Here is a 19,197-nt window from a genome sequence, read left to right on the forward strand (position 1 = left end):
ATTACGAATGTTAGTAAATTTACCCCTGTGTCTTTCTAACAGGCTCTGCTGTGGGTCTGTCCCCTATAGCCCAGTGTGTTTGTGGCTGTCGGTACGTGTGTGTGTCGACATGTCTGAGGCTGAATGCTCTTCCTAGGAGGAGGCTGGCGTGGGGACTGACAGTTCTGTGAGAGTGACAGTGTCGGCACTGCCGACGGATGATTGGTTCAATATGCTGAGTGTTTTAAATACGAATGTGACTAAGTTGGCTAAGAGGTTTGATAAATCTGAGTCTAAGAACCAGTCATGGAGGAAATCCATGGAGGATGCTTTGTCACAGGTCCAGACCCCTTTGGGGTCACAGAAACGTGCATTTGCCCAAATAGCAGATACAGATACCGACACGGACTCTGATTCCAGTGTTGACTATAGTGATACCAGATTACATCCAAAGCTGGCTAAGAGTATTCAGTACATGATTGTGGCGATAAAAGACGTTTTACATATCACTGAGGACCCTGCTGTTCCTGATACGTATATTTAAAGGCAAGAAACCTACGGTAACGTTTCCTCCCTCTCATCAACTGAATGCACTTTTTGAAAAAGCTTGGGAAAATCCCGACAAAAAGGTACATGTTCCCAAAAGAATTCCAATGGCATATCCGTTTCCCTCTGGGGACAGGGACAGCTGGGAGTCAATCCCCACGGTAGACATAGCTTTGTCGCATTTATCCAAAAAGGTAGCGCTTCCGTCCCCTGACCCGGCAGCCCTGAAGGAACCTGCGGATCGTAAGCGGGAAAATACCCTGAAGTCCATTTATGTCAGACCCGCTGTTGCTGCAGCATGGGTGAGTAGTGCTATTGAGAAGTGGGCGGATAATTTGTCATCGGAGGTAGATTCCCTAGACGGGGATAGTGTGCTTTTGACCTTGGGTCATATCAGGGACGCTGCAGCGTATTTAAAAGAAGCAGTAAGGGATGGCCTTTTGGGGTGAAGAGCCAATGCCATGGCAGTCTCTGCTAGGAGAGCATTGTGGATTCATCAATGGAATGCTGATGCTGATTCTAAGAAGGCGATGGAGTCTTTACCGTTTAACGGTAAGGTCTTGTTTGGTGACGGCCTCACTGACCTGGTCTCTACGGCTACAGCGGGTAAGTCGTCTTTTTTACCTTATGTTCCTGCACAGCAGAAGAAATCGCCTCACTATCAGATGGAGTCCTTTCAGCCCAACAAATTCAAAAAAGGACATGGAAGGGGGAGAGGAAGGGGAAAAAGGTCACAGGCTGTGGCAAGTTCCCAGGAGCAGAAGTCCTCTCCGGTTTCTACCAAATCCACCGCATGATGCTGGGGCTCCGTTGCGGGAGTCCGCACCAGTGGGGGCACATCTCAAACTCTTCAGTCAGGTCTGGGTGCACTCGAACCTGGATCCTTGGATAGTAGACATAGTAACCCAGGGGTACAGGTTAGAGTTTCAAGACGTGCCCCATCACCAATTTTTCAAATCGGCCTTACCAGCTTTTCTTCCGGAAAGGGAGATAGTAAGCGCTGCAATACTAAAGTTGTGTCAAAATCAAGTAAATGTCACGGTACCCCTGTCTCAACAGGGGGAAGGGTTTTATTTGAGCCTGTTCTTGGTCCCGAAGCCGGATGGCTCAGTCAGACCGATTCTAAACCTAAAATCCCTCAATTTCTTTCTGAAAAAATTCAAGTTCAAGATGGAGTCCCTACGAGCAGTGAACTCCAGTCTGGAGGAGGGGGATTTTATGGTGTCGGTCAACATTAAAAGATGCCTACTTACATGTCCCCATATATCCTCTGCATCAGGCTTGCCTGAGATTTGCTGTGCAGGATTGTCATTACCAATTTCAGACGTTGCCGTTTGGTCTGTCCACGGCTCCGAGGATTTTCACCAAAGTAATGGTGGAAATGATGGTTCTCCTGCGCAAGCAGGGAATCACAATTATCCCGTACTTGGACGATCTCCTCATAAAGGCAAGGTCCAAGGAGCAATTGTTGAAGAATGTTGCCATTTCACTGACGGTTCTGCAACAACACGGTTGGCTCCTAAATTTGCTAAAATCACAGTTGGATCCAACGACACGGCTGTCATTCCTGGGAATGATTCTGGATACAGAATTGCAAAGAGTGGTTGTTCCAGTGGAAAAAGCTCTGGAAATACAGAACATGGTAAAACAGATTCTGAAACCGGCAAAGGTGTCGGTTCTTCGCTGCACTCAGTTGCTGGGGAAGATGGTGGCGGCCTACGAGACCATTCCGTATGGCAGGTTCCATGCCAGGGTGTTTCAGTGGAACCTGCTGGACCAGTGGTTCGGGTCTCACCTGGACATGCACCGGAAAATAATTCTATCTCCCAGGACAAGAATTTCCCTGCTGTGGTGGCTGCACAATTCTCACCTTCTGCAGGGATGTAGGTTTGGGATTCAGGATTGGATCCTGGTGACCATGGATGCAAGCCTCCGAGGCTGGGGAGCAGTCACGCAGGGAAGAAACTTTCAGGGAAAGTGGTCAAGTCCGGAAGCTTGTCTACACATAAACATTCTGGAATTAAGAGCCATCCACAACGGCATACTGCAAGCGGAACATCTTCTTCGAGGTCTGCTGGTCTTGATTCAGTCAGACAATGTGACAGCAGTGGCATACATAAACCGCCAATGCGGAACAAAGAGCAGAGCAGCGATGGCCGAGGCCACAAAGTTTCTTCGCTGGGCGGAAAGACATGCCATCGCTCTGTCAGCGGTCTTCATCCCAGGAGTGGACAACTGGGAAGCGGACTTCTTCAGAAGACACGATCTCCATCCGGGAGAGTGGGGTCTTTATCAAGAGGTCTTTGCAGAAGTGACAAGTCGTTGGGGAGTTCCTCAGGTGGACATGATGGCGTCCCGCCTCAACAAGAAACTTCAGAGATATTGTTCCAGGTCAAGGGACCCTCAAGCGATAGTGGTGGACGCCCTAGTGACACCGTGGGTGTTTCAGTCGGTCTATGTGTTCCCTCCACTTCCATTCATTCCGAAGGTGATAAAAATTATAAGAAGAACAAGGGTTCAGGCGATACTCATTGTTCCGGATTGGTCAAAAAGGGCCTGGTATCCAGATTTTCAGGAGTTGCTCATAGAAGATCCCTAGCCTCTTCCTCTTCGGGAGGACCTGTTACAACAGGGGCCGTGCATGTATCAGGACTTACTGCGGCTGCGTTTGACGGCGTGGCGGTTGAACGCAAAATCCTAGCCCGAAAGGGTATTCCCAGTGAATTCAACCCCATACTTCTTCAGGCTAGAAAAGAAGTAACGGCTAAGCATTACCACCGTATTTGGAAAAAATATGTGTCTTGGTGTGAAGCCAAGAAGGCTACTACGGAAGAATTTAACCTAGGGCGTTTGCTCCATTTCCAACAAGCAGGTGTGGATGCGGGCCTAAAGTTAGGCTCTATTAAAGTACAGATTTCGGCCTTGTCGATCTTTTTTCAAAAAGAATTGGCCTCCCTTCCAGAAGTTCAGACCTTCGTAAAAGGCGTGCTGCACATCCAACCTCCCTTTGTGCCCCCAGTGGCACCATGGGACCTTAATGTGGTGTTGCAGTTCTTGCAATCGCATTGGTTTGAACCTTTGCGCAAGGTTGAGTTAAAATTCCTTACTTGGAAGGATGTTGTTGGCCATAGCGTCTGCAAGGCGAGTGTCTGAGTTGGCTGCTTTGTCTCACAAAAGCCCCTATTTGATTTTCCATGCTGATAGAGCGGAGTTGAGAACTCGTCAACAATTTCTGCCAAAAATGGTTTCATCATTTCATGTTAACCAGCCAGTTGTGGTGCCAGTGGCTACTGACGCCTTGGTGGAGTCAAAGTCTCTCGATGTGGTCAGAGCTTTGAAGATCTATGTCGCCAGAACGGCGCAGATTAGGAAAACGGAGGCTCTGTTTGTCCTGTGGGCTCCCAACAAGATTGGGGCTCCTGCTTCTTAGCAGACTATTGCGCGTTGGATTTGTAATACGATTCAGCAGGCTCATTCTACTGCAGGATTGCAGTTACCGAAGTCGATGAAAGCCCATTCTACCAGAAAGGTGGGCTCATCCTGGGCGGCTGCCCGGGGAGTCTCGGCGTTACAACTTTGCCGAGCTGCTACTTGGTCGGGTTCAAACACCTTTGCAAAGTTTTACAAGTTTGATACCCTGGCTGAGGGGGAACTCTTGTTTGGTCAATCGGTGCTGCAGAGTCATCCGCACTCTCCCGCCCGTTCTATAAACCCCATGGTTATTGAAGCATCCCCCGCATCCTCTAGGACGTATGAGAAAATAGGATTTTAATACATACCGGTAAATCCTTTTATCTTAGTCCGTAGAGGATGCTGGGCGCCCGTCCCAGTGCGGGTTGTATCTACAGTTTCGTCATAGTTACGCTCATGTTGCGTTGAGTTCAGTCAGTCTGTGACTGTTGTTGGTAATGCCGTTGCATGCGTTGTTTGTTGAATGCCATGTTGTACGGCGTGTTAGAGGTGGGAGCTGGTATGTATCTCACCTTAGTTAAAATAATTAAATATATCCTTTTCCTCGAAATGTCCGTCTCCCTGGGCACAGTTCCTATAACTGGAGTCTGGAGGAGGGGCATAGAGGGAGGAGCCAGTTCACACCCATTCAAAGTCTTATAGTGTGCCCATGTCTCCTGCGGATCCCGTCTATACCCCATGGTTCTTGAAACATCCTCAGCATCCTCTACAGACTAAGAGAAAAGGAGTTACCGGTAGGTATTAAAATCCTATTTTTTTTATTCCACATTTAACTTTATTTTACATCAAAAGTAACTACATGTCTGCATCTGCATACAAACACATTATTTGTTTTTTAATATGAATCAAACTTCACCTGATAGACCAGAGTGTGAGAAAATTACGTGATCTGTACAGTGACTTCATCATCAAGCACAGTATTAAATATGACAGTAGACCTCAAGTCACATACTGTACATCATAGTTGTATACAAACAAGCATCTCAGTCTGTAGAACTGACTTTATTTCAGAGCTACAGTACAAGGGTCTGGTTGTCAGCTGCACTGCCTATTGTGTTGTGTGTAATTGTTTGAGTTCTTTTTGCCACTAGCCGAAAGTGAGTTTTGTAAATTTTTGTGCTTCTCACATTCGAACAGCAATACAGTCATCTTTTTATGCAAAACCAAAAAAAGTTTATTTTTTTCTTAGAAAATACCCTTGATTTGTTTATACCTACTAATACAGCCAATTAAAACTACCCAAAAAGGCCAAAAATGTGTGTTTTATTGAAAGTACAAGAATCTGAACTTACAATAAAATAATGTGTTTTTATTTTTTTTGTTTTTTTTAATAAACACTGCAAATAAATACTTTGTAGCTCTTAGGTCGGCATTAATCCACATACCAAAATTAGCAATTTACTCGCTAAACAAGTGGATTTTATATTTTTCTTTTGGTAGCACATTATCATATATTTTTAGTTTACTACCATTACTGTGCTGTTGAGTGGTAAAGTGAAATAAATAATTTATTATTTTATTTATTTATTACCAGTTATTTATATAGCGCACACATATTCTGCAGCGCTTTACAGTGAATATTTGGCTATTCACATCAGTCCCTGCCCCAGTGGAGCTTACAGTCTATATTCCCTACCACATGTACACGCACACATATTCACACTAGGGTTAATTTTTGTTGGAAGCCAATTAACCTACCAGTATAGTTTTGGATTGTGGGAGGAAACCGGGGTACCCGGAGGAAACCCACGCAAGTACGGGGAGAATATACAAACTCTGCACAGTTAGAGCCATGGTGGGAATCGAACCCATGACCTCAGTGCTGTGAGGCAGTAATGCTAACAATTACACCATCCGTACTTCCCTAAATAAGCACCCATAGTTACTTTCAGGGCTGCCATCAGAAATTGTGGGGCCCGGGACTGACAAAATAGAAAGGGCCCCACCCCCCTGAAAAAAAAATGTTTTTTTTGCAGCACATCTCCACCCCTATGTGATGTCATACAGTGTGACATTACATATAGGTGGAGCATGCGGTCCTACAGGAACGGTTCACAGAGAGCTGATGCATATGGAAGGCTTGTTTTAAGAAGTCCTCCCTGTGCATCAGGCCACTGTTGTTTGACAGTCTGCTGCAGCTCTCCAAGTATTGGCGGTAGGAGCCAGAGGTGGGCCCCCTCTCTCTGTAAGGGCCCAGGACACCAGTCCCCACAGTCCTCCCTGATGTCTGTGCTGGTTACTTTCAATAATCACAGTAATGCCTGATATTGTCCCTCCCAGTTTAAACAACTAGTACTTTTGAGTATAGCGTTACTTTATACAAATATTGCAAGAGTTAAGGTGGTAAAGATTTTTTCAATTTTGTTTTGTAATATTAGAAATACACAAATCACCCATTTGTCTCAACAGATACATAGGCGATAGGCAGTACTTATTGTTTTTTTTAAAGTTTGAATCTGCCTGATTTTATTGCTTACATCACTATTTTTCAAAACTGGAGAAACATTTTCAAAGTTCATTTTGTCACACGTGAGAACCTGTCATTTTGAATTCTACGTTAAATCAAAATGAGGTTAGCCTTTGCCTATAAGCAAATAGTAAACATGAAAAAAAATCATAGTTTTATATATTCAGTAGTAATGTGTTATAACATGCATATTTCATTGTTACAGAAAAGCAAAATTGATTTTCTTCAACAAAACAGAAGATGATATTTTGTGGAGAGAACAATTGGAAAACTTGTGTTTAACAGACAAAAGGTAAGTTATTTCCTATTTCTCTTTCTCTTATGTCCTAGAGGATACTGGGGTTCCATTTAGTACCATGGGGTATAGATGGGTCCACTAGGAGCCATGGGCACTTTAAGAAATTGATAGCGTGGGCTGGCTCCTCCCTCTATGCCCCTCCTACGAAACTCAATTTAGAAAATGGGCCCGGAGGAGCCGGTAACACTTATGGAAGCTCCTGAAGAGTTTTCTGCATTTATTTTTCTGTTTATTATTTTCAGGTAGGTCTGGATGGCACCAGCCTGCCTGTTTCGAGGGAATTAGGGGGGAGAACGACCCAATCTCTTGATGGGTTAATGGTCCCGTTCCACGCTGACAGGACACTAGCTCCTGAGGGAATTATTCGCAAGCCCCACCACGGCGAGCATGCATTCCCGCAGCACATCGCCACCCCTAACAGTGCCAGAAGAAAGAAGAGTGGTGAGTACTAAGCCGGTGTCCCGGTTAGCGGGTTGCCGCCCATTATGGCGGTATGAGGGTACGGAGACGCACGGCTTCTCACCGGGGCGGATTGCATCTCCAGACTTAGTAGACAACTGCGTCTCAGTACACTGTACATAGTACCCACACTGGCAAACAAAGCCTTAAAACAGATCTGGCTCCATTTTAAGCACAAAATCACCTCAGCCAGTATAAAAAAAAAGCTGGAAGACTGCGCGCCATTAAAGGGACGGGGCATCACTATGAGAGGATCTAGCAGCTCACCAGCGCCATTTTCCCTCTGCAGTGGACACAGACGCTGACAGGGATGCGCAGCTCCTCCGGTGTGACTCCAGATTACCTCAGCGGTACCAGGGGGTCATAGCAGGGGTAGAGTGACTATTGGGCGCCGTGTGCGTCTCAGTTACCTGCATTTGTCCACAAAAGCGAACTGTGACCCATATCCTGCAGTCTGACTCTGACGCTGAGGGGTCAGACATGGAGGAGGGGTAGGTGGATTCAGAAGGGGGGGATGCTGCTCTGTCACAGGGAATAGAGGCTCTTATAGAAGCTATCAGAGACGTTCTGCAAATTCCTGATAAAGTGGCAGAGGAGTGTGAGGAATCTTATTTTAATGTAAAAAATAAATCCTCAGTCTCTTTTCCTGTGTCAAAGGAATTGAATACCCTGTTTGAAGAACTGTGGGTTAATCCTGATAAGAAATGTCTGATCCCTAAAAGGTTAATCTCATCTTTTCCTCCGGAGGATAGGAAAAAATGGTAAAATCCACTGATAGTGGATGCATCAGTATTCAGGCTGTCACGGAAAATAATGTTGTCTGTCCCTGGTGCAGCCTCCCTGAAAGAGACGGCTGATCGCAAGATTGAGACTACACTCAAATCCTTGAACACGGCTGCTGGGGTGGCCCACGCATGTGCGTAGATTACTTTAGTAATCCACGCATGTGCGTGGATTACTAAAGACATTGCTAGATGGTTAGTAACCTAATTGAGGGGTTAGATTCCTTATCTAGGGGGGAGATTGTTTTACTCCTGCAATATATGCAGGACTCTGCAAACTTTATGGTGGAAGCCATAAAAGAAGTGGGCTTGCTTAATGCACACACCAACGGCTATGGCAGTGTGAGCATGCAGGGGCTTATGGTTACGCCAGTGGACTGCGGACGTGGACTCCAGGAAAGGCATGGAAGGCCTACCCTTCACAGGAGAAGCCTTTTTTTGGAGACAAACTAGACAAATGGATCTCCAAAGCTACTGTGGGTAAGTCTACATTTCTCTAACGTCCTAAGTGGATGCTGGGACTCCGTAAGGACCATGGGGAATAGCGGCTCCGCAGGAGACAGGGCACAAAATAAAAGCTTGAGATATCAGGTGGTGTGCACTGGCTCCTCCCCCTATGACCCTCCTCCAAGCCAGTTAGATTTTTGTGCCCGGCCGAGAAGGGTGCAAACTAGGTAGCTCTCCAGAGCTGCTTGGAATAAAAGTTTAGTTAGGTTTTTTTTATTTTCAGTGAGTCCTGCTGGCAACAGGCTCACTGCATCGTGGGACTAAGGGGAGAAGAAGCGAACTCACCTGAGTGCAGAGTGGATTGGGCTTCTTAGGCTACTGGACGTTAGCTCCAGAGGGACGATCACAGGTTCAGCCTGGATGGGTCACCGGAGCCGCGCCGCCGTCCCCCTTACAGAGCCAGAAGAGACGAAGGTCCGGTGAAAGCGGCGGCAGAAGACATCCTGTCTTCAAGACTAAGGTAGCGCACAGCACCGCAGCTGTGCTCCATTGCTCTCAGCACACTTCACACTCCGGTCACTGAGGGTGCAGGGCGCTGGGGGGGAGCGCCCTGAGACGCAATATAACACACATATACCTTAGCTGGCAAAAGGAATACATCACATATAGCTCCAGGGCTATATGGATGTATTTTTTCCCCTGCCATTTTACACAAAAAAGCGGGAGTTAAGGACGTCGTGAAGGGGCGGGGCCTATCTCCTCAGCACACTGGCGCCATTATTCCCTCACAGCTCCGCTGGAAGGACGGCTCCCTGATTCTCCCCTGCAGTACTACATCTGATTCAGGGTAAAAAAGAGAAGGGGGGGCATTTTGGCAGCAAATAACTAGATTAACAGCAGCTATAAGGGATTAACACTTATATAAGGTTATCCCTGTATATATATAGCGCTGGGTGTGTGCTGGCAGACTCTCCCTCTGTCTCTCCAAAGGGCTAAGTGGGGTCCTGTCCTCTATCAGAGCATTCCCGGTGTGTGTGCTGTGTGTCGGTACGCGTGTGTCGACATGTATGAGGAGGAAAATGAGGTGGAGGCGGAGCAGTTGCCTGTGTTAGTGATGTCACCCCCTAGGGAGTCGACACCTGACTGGATGATTGTGTTTAAGCAATTAAGTGATAATGTCAGCAATTTACAAAAAACTGTTGACGACATGAGAAAGCCGGCAAATCAATTAGTGCCTGTTCAGGCGTCTTAGACACCCTCAGGGGCCCTAAAACGGCCGCTACCTCAGTGGGTCGACACGGATCCAGATACAGATACTGAATCTAGTGTCGACGGTGACGAGACAAACGTAATGTCCAGTAGGGCCACACGTTACATGATCACGGCAATGAAAGAGGCATTGAACCTTTCTGACACTACAAATACCTCAAAGGCGGGTATTATGTGGGGTGTGAAAAAACTGCCAATAGTTTTTCCTGAGTCTGAGGAAATAAATGAGGTGTGTGATAAAGCGTGGGTTTCCCCCGATAAAAAACAGCTAATTTCTAATAAGTTATTAGCACTATACCCTTTCCCGCCAGAGGTTAGGGCACGGTGGGAAACACCCCCTAGGGTAGATAAGGCGCTCACACGTTTATCTAAACAAGTAGCGTTACCGTCCCCTGATACGGCCACCCTCAAAGAACCAGCTGATAGGAGGCTGGAAAATATCCTGAAAAGTATATACACACATACTGGTGTTATACTGCGACCAGCAATCGCATCAGCCTGGATGTGCAGTGCTGGAGTCGCATGGGCGGATTCCCTGACTGAGAATATTGATACCCTGGATAGGGACAATATTCTGTTAACTATAGAACATTTAAAGGATGCATTGCTATATATGCGTGATGCGCAGAGGGATATTTGTACCCTGGCATCAAGAGTAAGTGCTATGTCCATCTCTGCCAGAAGAGCATTATGGACCAGACAGTGGTCAGGGGACGCAGATTCCAAACGGCACATGGAAGTATTGCCGTATAAGGGGGAGGAGTTATTTGGGGCTGGTCTAACAGACCTGGTGGCCACGGCAACGGCTGGAAAATCCACCTTTTTACCCCAGGTTACTTCACATCAACAGAAAAAGACACAGTCTTTTCAAACTCAGTCCTTTCGTTCCCATAAGTACAAGCGAGCAAAAGGCCACTCTTTTCTGCCCAAGGGCAGAGGAAGAGGAAAAAGGCAGCACCATGCAGCCGCTTCCCAGGAGCAGAAGCCCTCCCCTGCTTCTGCCAAGTCTTCAGCATGACGCTGGGGCTTTACAAGCAGACTCAGACACGGTGGGGGCCCGTCTCAAGAATTTCAACGCGCAGTGGGCTCACTCGCAAGTGGATCCCTGGATTCTACAGGTAGTATCACAGGGGTACAAACTGGAATTCGAGGCGTTTCCTCCTCATCGGTTCCTGAAGTCTGCTTTACCAAAGTCTCCCTCCGACAGGGAGGCAGTTCTGGAAGCCATTCACAAGCTGTACTCCCAGCAGGTGATAATCAAGGTACCCCTCTTACAACAGGGGAAGGGGTATTATTCCACACTATTTGTGGTACCGAAGCCGGACGGCTCGGTGAGACCAATATTAAATCTAAAATCTTTGAACACTTACATAAAGAGGTTCAAATTCAAGATGGAGTCACTCAGAGCGGTGATAGCGAACCTGGAAGAGGGGGACTATATGGTGTCGCTGGACATCAAGGATGCTTATCTCCACGTCCCAATATATCCTTCTCACCAAGGGTACCTCAGGTTTGTAGTACAAAACTGTCATTATCAGTTTCAGACGCTGCCGTTTGGATTGTCCACGGCGCCTCGGGTCTTTACCAAGGTAATGGCCGAAATGATGATTCTTCTACGAAGAAAAGGCATCTTAATTATCCCTTACTTGGACGATCTCCTGATAAGGGCAAGAACCAAGGAACAGTTAGAAGTCGGAGTGGCACTATCTCAGGTAGTGTTAAGTCAGCACGGATGGATTCTAAATATTCCAAAATCGCAGCTGATTCCAACGACACGTCTACTGTTCTTAGGAATGATTCTGGACACAGTCCAGAAGAAGGTGTTTCTCCCGGAGGAGAAGGCCAGGGAGTTATCCGAGCTAGTCAGGAACCTCCTAAAACCAGGACAGGTCTCAGTGCATCAGTGCACAAGGGTCCTGGGAAAAATGGTGGCTTCTTACGAAGCGATTCCATTCGGAAGATTCCATGCAAGAACTTTTCAGTGGGATCTACTGGGAAAATGGTCCGGATCGCATCTTCAGATGCATCAACGGATAACCCTGTCGCCAAGGACAAGGGTGTCTCTCCTGTGGTGGCTTCAGAGGGCTCATCTGCTAGAGGGCCGCAGATTTGGCATTCAGGATTGGATCCTGGTAACCACGGATGCCAGCCTAAGAGGCTGGGGAGCAGTCACACAGGGAAGGAATTTCCAGGGCTTGTGGTCAAGCATGGAAACATCTCTTCATATAAACATTCTAGAACTAAGGGCCATTTACAATGCCTTAATTCAAGCAAAACCTCTGCTTCAGGGTCAGGCGGTGTTGATCCAGTCGGACAACATCACGTCAGTCGCCCACATAAACAGACAGGGCGGCACGAGAAGCAGGAGGGCAATGGCAGAAACTGCAAGGATTCTTCGCTGGGCGGAAAATCATGTGATAGCACTGTCAGCAGTGTTCATTCCGGGAGTGGACAACTGGGAAGCAGACTTCCTCAGCAGACACGACCTTCACCCGGGAGAGTGGGGACTTCACCCAGAAGTCTTCCACCAAATTGTAAACCGTTGGGAAAGACCAAAGGTGGACATGATGGCGTCACGTCTAAACAAAAAACTGGACAGATATTGCGCCAGGTCAAGGGACCCTCAGGCAATAGCAGTGGACGTTCTGGTAACGCCGTGGGTGTACCAGTCAGTGTATGTATTCCCTCCTCTGCCCCTCATACCGAAAGTATTGAGAATCATAAGAAGGAGAGGAGTAAGAACTATACTCGTGGTTCCGGATTGGCCAAGAAGGTCTTGGTACCCGGAACTTCAAGAGATGCTCACGGACGAACCGTGGCCTCTACCTCTAAGACAGGACCTGCTACTGCAGGGGCCTTGTCTGTTCCAAGACTTACCGCGGCTGCGTTTGACGGCATGGCGGTTGAACGCCGGATCCTGAAGGACAAGGGCATTCCAGAAGAAGTCATCCCTACTCTGGTAAAAGCCAGAAAGGAAGTAACCGCAAAACATTATCACCGCATTTGGCGTAAATATGTTGCGTGGTGTGAGGCCAAGAAGGCCCCTACACAGGAATTTCAACTGGGTCGTTTCTTGCATTTCCTGCAAACAGGACTGTCTATGGGCCTAAAATTAGGGTCCATTAAGGTTCAAATTTCGGCCCTGTCGATATTCTTCCAGAAAGAACTGGCTTCAGTACCTGAAGTTCAGACATTTGTGAAAGGGGTGCTGCACATACAGCCTCCTTTTGTGCCTCCAGTGGCACCTTGGGATCTCAATGTTGTGTTGAGATTTCTAAAATCACACTGGTTTGAACCATTGTCTACGGTAGATTTAAAATATCTCACGTGGAAGGTGTCGATGCTGTTGGCCTTGGCTTCAGCTAGGCGTGTGTCAGAATTGGCGGCTTTATCATGTAAAAGCCCTTACCTAAATTTTCATTCTGACAGGGCGGAATTGACGACTCGTCCTCAATTTCTACCTAAGGTGGTTTCTGCATTTCACATGAACCAACCTATTGTGGTACCTGCGGCTACTAGGGACTTAGAGGACTCTAAGTTGCTGGACGTTGTCAGGGCCTTGAAAATATATGTTTCCAGGACGGCTGGAGTCAGGAAAACTGACTCGCTGTTTATCCTGTATGCACCCAACAAGCTGGGTGCTCCTGCTTCAAAGCAGACGATTGCTCGTTGGATTTGTAGTACAATTCAGCTTGCACATTCCGTGGCAGGATTGCCACAGCCAAAATCAGTAAAAGCCCATTCCACAAGGAAAAGTGGGCTCATCTTGGGCGGCTGCCCGAGGGGTCTCGGCTTTACAACTTTGCCGAGCAGCTACTTGGTCAGGGGCAAACACGTTTGCTAAATTCTACAAATTTGATACCCTGGCTGAGGAGGACCTGGAGTTCTAGTCCGTAGTGGATGCTGGGCGCCCATCCCTAGTGCGGATTGTCTGCAATACTTGTATATAGTTATTGTTACAAAAAATTTGGGTTATTATTGTTGAGCCATCTTTTCAGAGGCTCCTTTAAATTTATCATACTGTTAACTGGGTTCAGATCACGAGTTGTACGGTGTGATTGGTGTGGCTGGTATGAGTCTTACCCGGGATTCAATATCCTTCCTTATTATGTACGCTCGTCCGGGCACAGTATCCTAACTGGCTTGGAGGAGGGTCATAGGGGGAGGAGCCAGTGCACACCACCTGATATCTCAAGCTTTTATTTTGTGCCCTGTCTCCTGCGGAGCCGCTATTCCCCATGGTCCTTACGGAGTCCCAGCATCCACTACGGACTACGAGAAATAGATTTATCGGTAAGTAAAATCTTATTATCTTCCTTCTGCAGCTCCTCCAACTAGGAAGTCCTACTCAGTACCTACTCTACAGTCCTTTCGGACTACCAAGTTTAAGGGCAAAGCCAGAGTATCTTCTACAGCCAACAGAGGCGCTGGAGGTAAACCACGCAAACCAGAAACTGCCGGTTCTCAGGAACAGAGCTCCAGCTCTGCTTCTGCAAAGCCTTCAGCATGACGGTAGACCGCGATGCCTGGAAGACCGGCAGGTGGGAGTCCGACTAAAAAATTTCAGTCACATCTGGACAACATCATGCCAGGATCCCTGGGTCATAGATCTTATTTCCCATGGTTACAGACTGGAGTTTCAGGAACTCCTACCTCACAGATTATTTAATTCAGGTTTACCAGTTTCATAGGAGGCAAGTATAACATTACAGGATGCCATTAAAAAACTGGTTCAAACGCAGGTCATTGGTGGTAATTCCAAGTTGATCGCAGCAGGAATTTTGTTAGCATTTGGGCAAAACCATATGCGCTGCAGGGGAGGCAGATATAACATGTGCAGAGAGAGTTAGATTTGGGTGGGGTGTGTTCAATCGGCAATCTAATTTGCAGTGTAAAAATAAAGCAGCCAGTATTTACCCCTCACAGAACAAATTAACCCACCCAAATCTAACTCTTTCTGCACATGTTATATCTGCCTCCCCTGCAGTGCACATGGTTTTGCCCAAAATTCCTGCTGCGATCAACTTGGAATTACCCCCATTGTTCCAGTTCCACCTCATCTCCAAAACAAGGGTTATTATTCAGACTTGTTTATAGTACCGAAACCGGACGGTTCGGTAAGGCTGATTCTGAATCTAAAATCATTGAACCCGTACTTACGAGTGTTCAAGTTCAAGATGGAGTCTATGAGAGCGGTGATCTCAGGTCTGGAGGAGGGGGAATTCCTAGTGTCTCTGGATATCAAGGATGCGTACCTTCACATTACAATCTGGCCGCCTCACCAAGCTTATCTACGGTTTGCACTGCAGGACTGTCCTACCAGTTACAGGCCCTACCTTTTGGTCTCTCCACAGCACCGAGGGTGTTCACCAAGATGATGGCAGAGATGATGTTTCTCCTTTGGAAGCAGGGAGTGAACATAATTCTGTACCTGGACGAACTTCTGATAAAGGCTCCGTCCAAGGAGAGGTTGTTGAACAGCATTGGCCTCACAACCCAACTACTCCTGGATCACGGCAGGATTCTGAATCTTCTGAAATCTCAGAGCCAACTCGGAGGCTCCCATTTCTGGGAATGATACTGGACACACAGTCGCAGAAAGTTTTTCTACCGTTGGAAAAGGCATTGGTAAACCAGTCGATGGTTCGGAATGTCCTGAAGCCAACCCGGATATCGGTGCACCTATGCATTCGCCTTCTGGGAAAAAGGCTGGCCTCTTACGAGGCCCTTCAGTACGGGAGGTTTCATCCAAGACCCCTCCAGCTCGATCTGTTGGACAAATGGGCCGGATCACATCTTCACATGCACCAGAGGATCCGTCTGTCGCCAGTTGTCTCAGTTATTACTTGTGTTTTGTTTTCCTGAAGAAGGGGGTGCGACCCCTGAAACGTTGAAGCCCATTAAATACATGTTGGTTTGATTTACAGTATTGTGGAAGTCTCAGAGTGCCGCCTTTTTTTCTTGCTATATTGGGGCGGCAGTTCCCCTAAGGAGTGCACCGGAGCCAATACCCTGGTGGGAAGGAGAGTGCCAGACTGCAATTTGGGAGATATATATTTATATATATATATTTCTATTGTGGCTGTCCAGTCTGGATGCCACGCCGGCTGTTTGCAGGACAGTTCGGGTGCCCCGGGCCAAAGCATCCTGGGTTTAGGACTGGACCAAGAGTAAGCCTAGGGAGGTGTTGGGACACAGCAAGTTGTCATTCGGCCTTAGCGGGTTTGGATGGGAGAGAGAGAGTGGACGGGCTCCCATCCATGAAGGCCCGGTCCAGGTTTTGGAGCAAGCACTCCCAGGAATCAGGCACACCTGTGCCACACTTTTATAAAGATCGTTAGAGCAAGGGCTCATGGCTCCTGATGCCAACAAGTTACCTGGCGATAGAGGGCGGGCCTGTGGGTTAGAGACAGGGAGCCTGAGATTTGTATACATGCTGTTTGTGAAGCGGTGCCTGGTTAAGGTACCTTGTAAACTTGCCATGTTAAAGACCTGTTTACTGTGCTGTGGAAGTAAACAGACTGCTTTTCCCATACAACGGTGTCAGAGCGTCTTGTCTGGTGGAAGGTTGATTTCTTTATATATATATATATATATATATATATAGAGAGAGAGAGAGAGAGAGAAATAGCAGTGGCGCCACAGAATGGTCTCTTATCCTCAAGCCCATCACCTGAGGATTTTACACTTTCCAATGTTCTGGTGGCTGCTTATAACACAGTATCCTACAGTTCAACAGGCGTAGTCTCTGAAAAATATACATCACAAGTGGTTCCTAGTACAATACCACAAATTAAAAAGAGGAAACTATTCACACGGAATCCAAGATGCACACGTACTTCATAATTAAGGCAACCGTTTGTTATGATTCCCGTACTCCAGACCAGAGGAGATCTTATGGCAGAGGTCTGAGTACTGGGAAGATATGCTGGTAGTGGGAGCAGGAGAGCCTAGTAACCCCTGGCGCCCTAACTCTGTTGTCTCGCCCGTGTTATCAGAAATCCCTTGCGAGACTATGGTTGCTTGAGCCCATGGCAGCCGCGTTCGAAGGGCGGATTATGTCTGCCCAACCCCGATGCCCCCGCAGGTCTTAATGGGAGACAAAGGGAAATCCGAGACAGGGTGATAACAAGGGGCCCTCTGACTAAGCAACCAGGCCAGGGGTTACAAGCTAACTAACTTAAACCAAAGGTATGTGCGGACTAGCCGCCAGGGAAAAGGACAACCAAAGATCCACTGATCCGTTACTCCTATCCAGCACCGCTGGATACCAGAGTGGATCTGTGGGAGCGGAATCCTCCGCAAAAGCTCCAGAACACAAATAAACTAAACAATAAACAGTAAGCGGACAAGCCGCAACACACGGCTGCGCCGCGACTCACGAACACCACAGGATGTTAAAGGTGCTCGGTCAGACTCCAGGAATAGATGACAAACTTCCGAGTACAGGATCACTGAGGACAGAAACAACCGGATTGAGCAGGACTGGAAACTCTCTGTAGCAGACACAGGCAAACAGGAAGCTATCACCGGCGTCTGTAAGAAGTCCTGAGAGTGCCTTTATTCAGGAACCCTCCAATCAGGATCCAGACAAGGTAATCTCAGGTAATGCCGTGCAGCTTGCATGCTGCACGGCCAGCACACCATAATATAATTAGAACAGACCCAGCAACGGGGAACGCGGCCGAACGTGGCGTCCCCGTTGCTAAGGTCAGAGCGGCTCCGTGCGCCCGGCGTCTAGCGTTGCCAGGGAGCCGGCGGCTGTACGCGCACGGCGTCCCTGGTTGCTAGGCGCCGGGCCGCACCGACGAGCGGACCCCGGCGCCTAACAGTACCCCCCCCTTGAGGAGGGGTCAAGGAACCCCTAAAGCCAGGTTTCTGAGGAAATTCTCGAAAAAATTCCCTTTTGAGCCTCGGGGCATGAAGATCCTCATCCCGGACCCAAGACCTTTCCTCTGGCCCATAACCTCTCCAATGTACCAAAAAATAAAGCCGACCCCGGGACAACTTGGAATCGAGAACCTTCTCCACCAAGAACTCCTGCTGACCCTGTACATTTATTGGTGATCTCCCCTGAGATATTTTACGAGGAAATCTACTAGACGAAACATATGGTTTCAGCAATGAGCAATGGAAGGTATTTCCGATCCGTAAAGTTTTTGGTAAACGTAACCGGAAAGCAACTGGATTGACTTTTTTGATAATGTGAAATGGTCCAATAAATCTAGGACCCAATCTGGCTGAGGTTTGTCGAAGTTTAATGTTGCGAGTCGACAACCACACCCTGTCTCCTACTTTAAAAGTGCACGGCCGCCGGAGCCTGTCAGAAATTTTTTTTTCCCGGAATGCTGCTTTTCTGAGAGCCAGGTGCACTTTTCTCCAAATAAGTTTAAGATGAGAGGTCAGGGCCAGAGAGGAGACAGAGGAATGTTGAAAAAATGAATTAGCTCTGGGGTGAAAACCAAAAACTGCAAAAAATGGAGACACATTGGTGGAGGAATGACAGGCATTATTATAAGCAAACTCTGCCAATGGAAGAAACTCAGACCAGTCATTTTGGAGTTTGGCCGAGTACAAACGCAAATATTGTTTTAGAGATTGGTTAACTCGCTCAGTCTGCCCATTGGATTGGGGATGATAGCCGGACGTTAAAGATAATTTCATCTTTAACGAAGCACAAAAAGACTTCCAAAATTGTGCAATGAATTGTGGACCCCGATCGGAAACAATATCAGTGGGTAAGCCATGGAGTCTGAAAACATGGCGGAGGAACAAGACTGCCAATCCCTGGGCAGATGGCAATCGGGGAAGAGCAATGAAATGGGCCATTTTGCTAAAACGGTCCACTACCACCCATATGACTCGGCATCCGGCTGACAGAGGGAGGTCCACCACAAAATCCATGGAGATATGCGACCATGGCCTAAGAGGAACATTCAAGGGCATAAGTTGACCTATAGGCAAAGAACGGGGAACTTTATGCTGTGCACAGACCTGACACGAAAAAACAAACTCTTTAATGTCTTTGGAAAGACCAGGCCACCATACTGAGCGGGAGACTAATTCCAAAGTCTTAGCGATTCCCGGATGCCCGGCAACTTTGCTATCATGAAACTCCGTCAAAACAGTTGCTCTCAAAAACTCAGGGACAAAAAGACGACCAGCAGGAGTATTTCCAGGAGCTTGATGTTGAAGCAGCTTTAACTGGGTAAATACATCCTGTGTGAGGCCTGCCCGAATGACTGAAGACGGAAGTATGGGAGTAACAGGACTGTTGTCTTGAACTGGAAGAAAACTGCGTGACAGGGCATCTGCCTTAGTATTCTTAGAACCTGGCCTGAAGGTGATAATGAATTTGAAACGAGTAAAAAATAAAGCCCAACGAGCCTGCCGGGCATTCAGTCGTTTAGCTGATTCAATGTATTGAAGATTTTTGTGATCAGTCAAAACTGAAATGGTATGAGTCGCTCCTTCAAGCC

At 47.4% G+C, this 19,197-nt stretch overlaps 1 protein-coding gene across 1 annotated transcript in view; it reads left to right on the plus strand.

Annotated features, from left to right (window-relative positions):
* The window catches only part of LOC134909718 (cytochrome b5 reductase 4), a 530,443-nt gene that overhangs the window by 477,717 nt on the left and 33,529 nt on the right, over positions 1-19,197 (plus strand). Inside the window, exon 15 of the mRNA XM_063916915.1 lies at positions 6,669-6,755. Coding sequence (XP_063772985.1) covers positions 6,669-6,755 — 87 coding nt within the window. The remainder of the gene's footprint in view (positions 1-6,668; positions 6,756-19,197) is intronic.

This window comes from Pseudophryne corroboree, chromosome 4 (assembly GCF_028390025.1).
Source record: "Pseudophryne corroboree isolate aPseCor3 chromosome 4, aPseCor3.hap2, whole genome shotgun sequence".
In the NCBI taxonomy this organism is placed as follows: Eukaryota; Metazoa; Chordata; class Amphibia; order Anura; family Myobatrachidae; genus Pseudophryne; species Pseudophryne corroboree.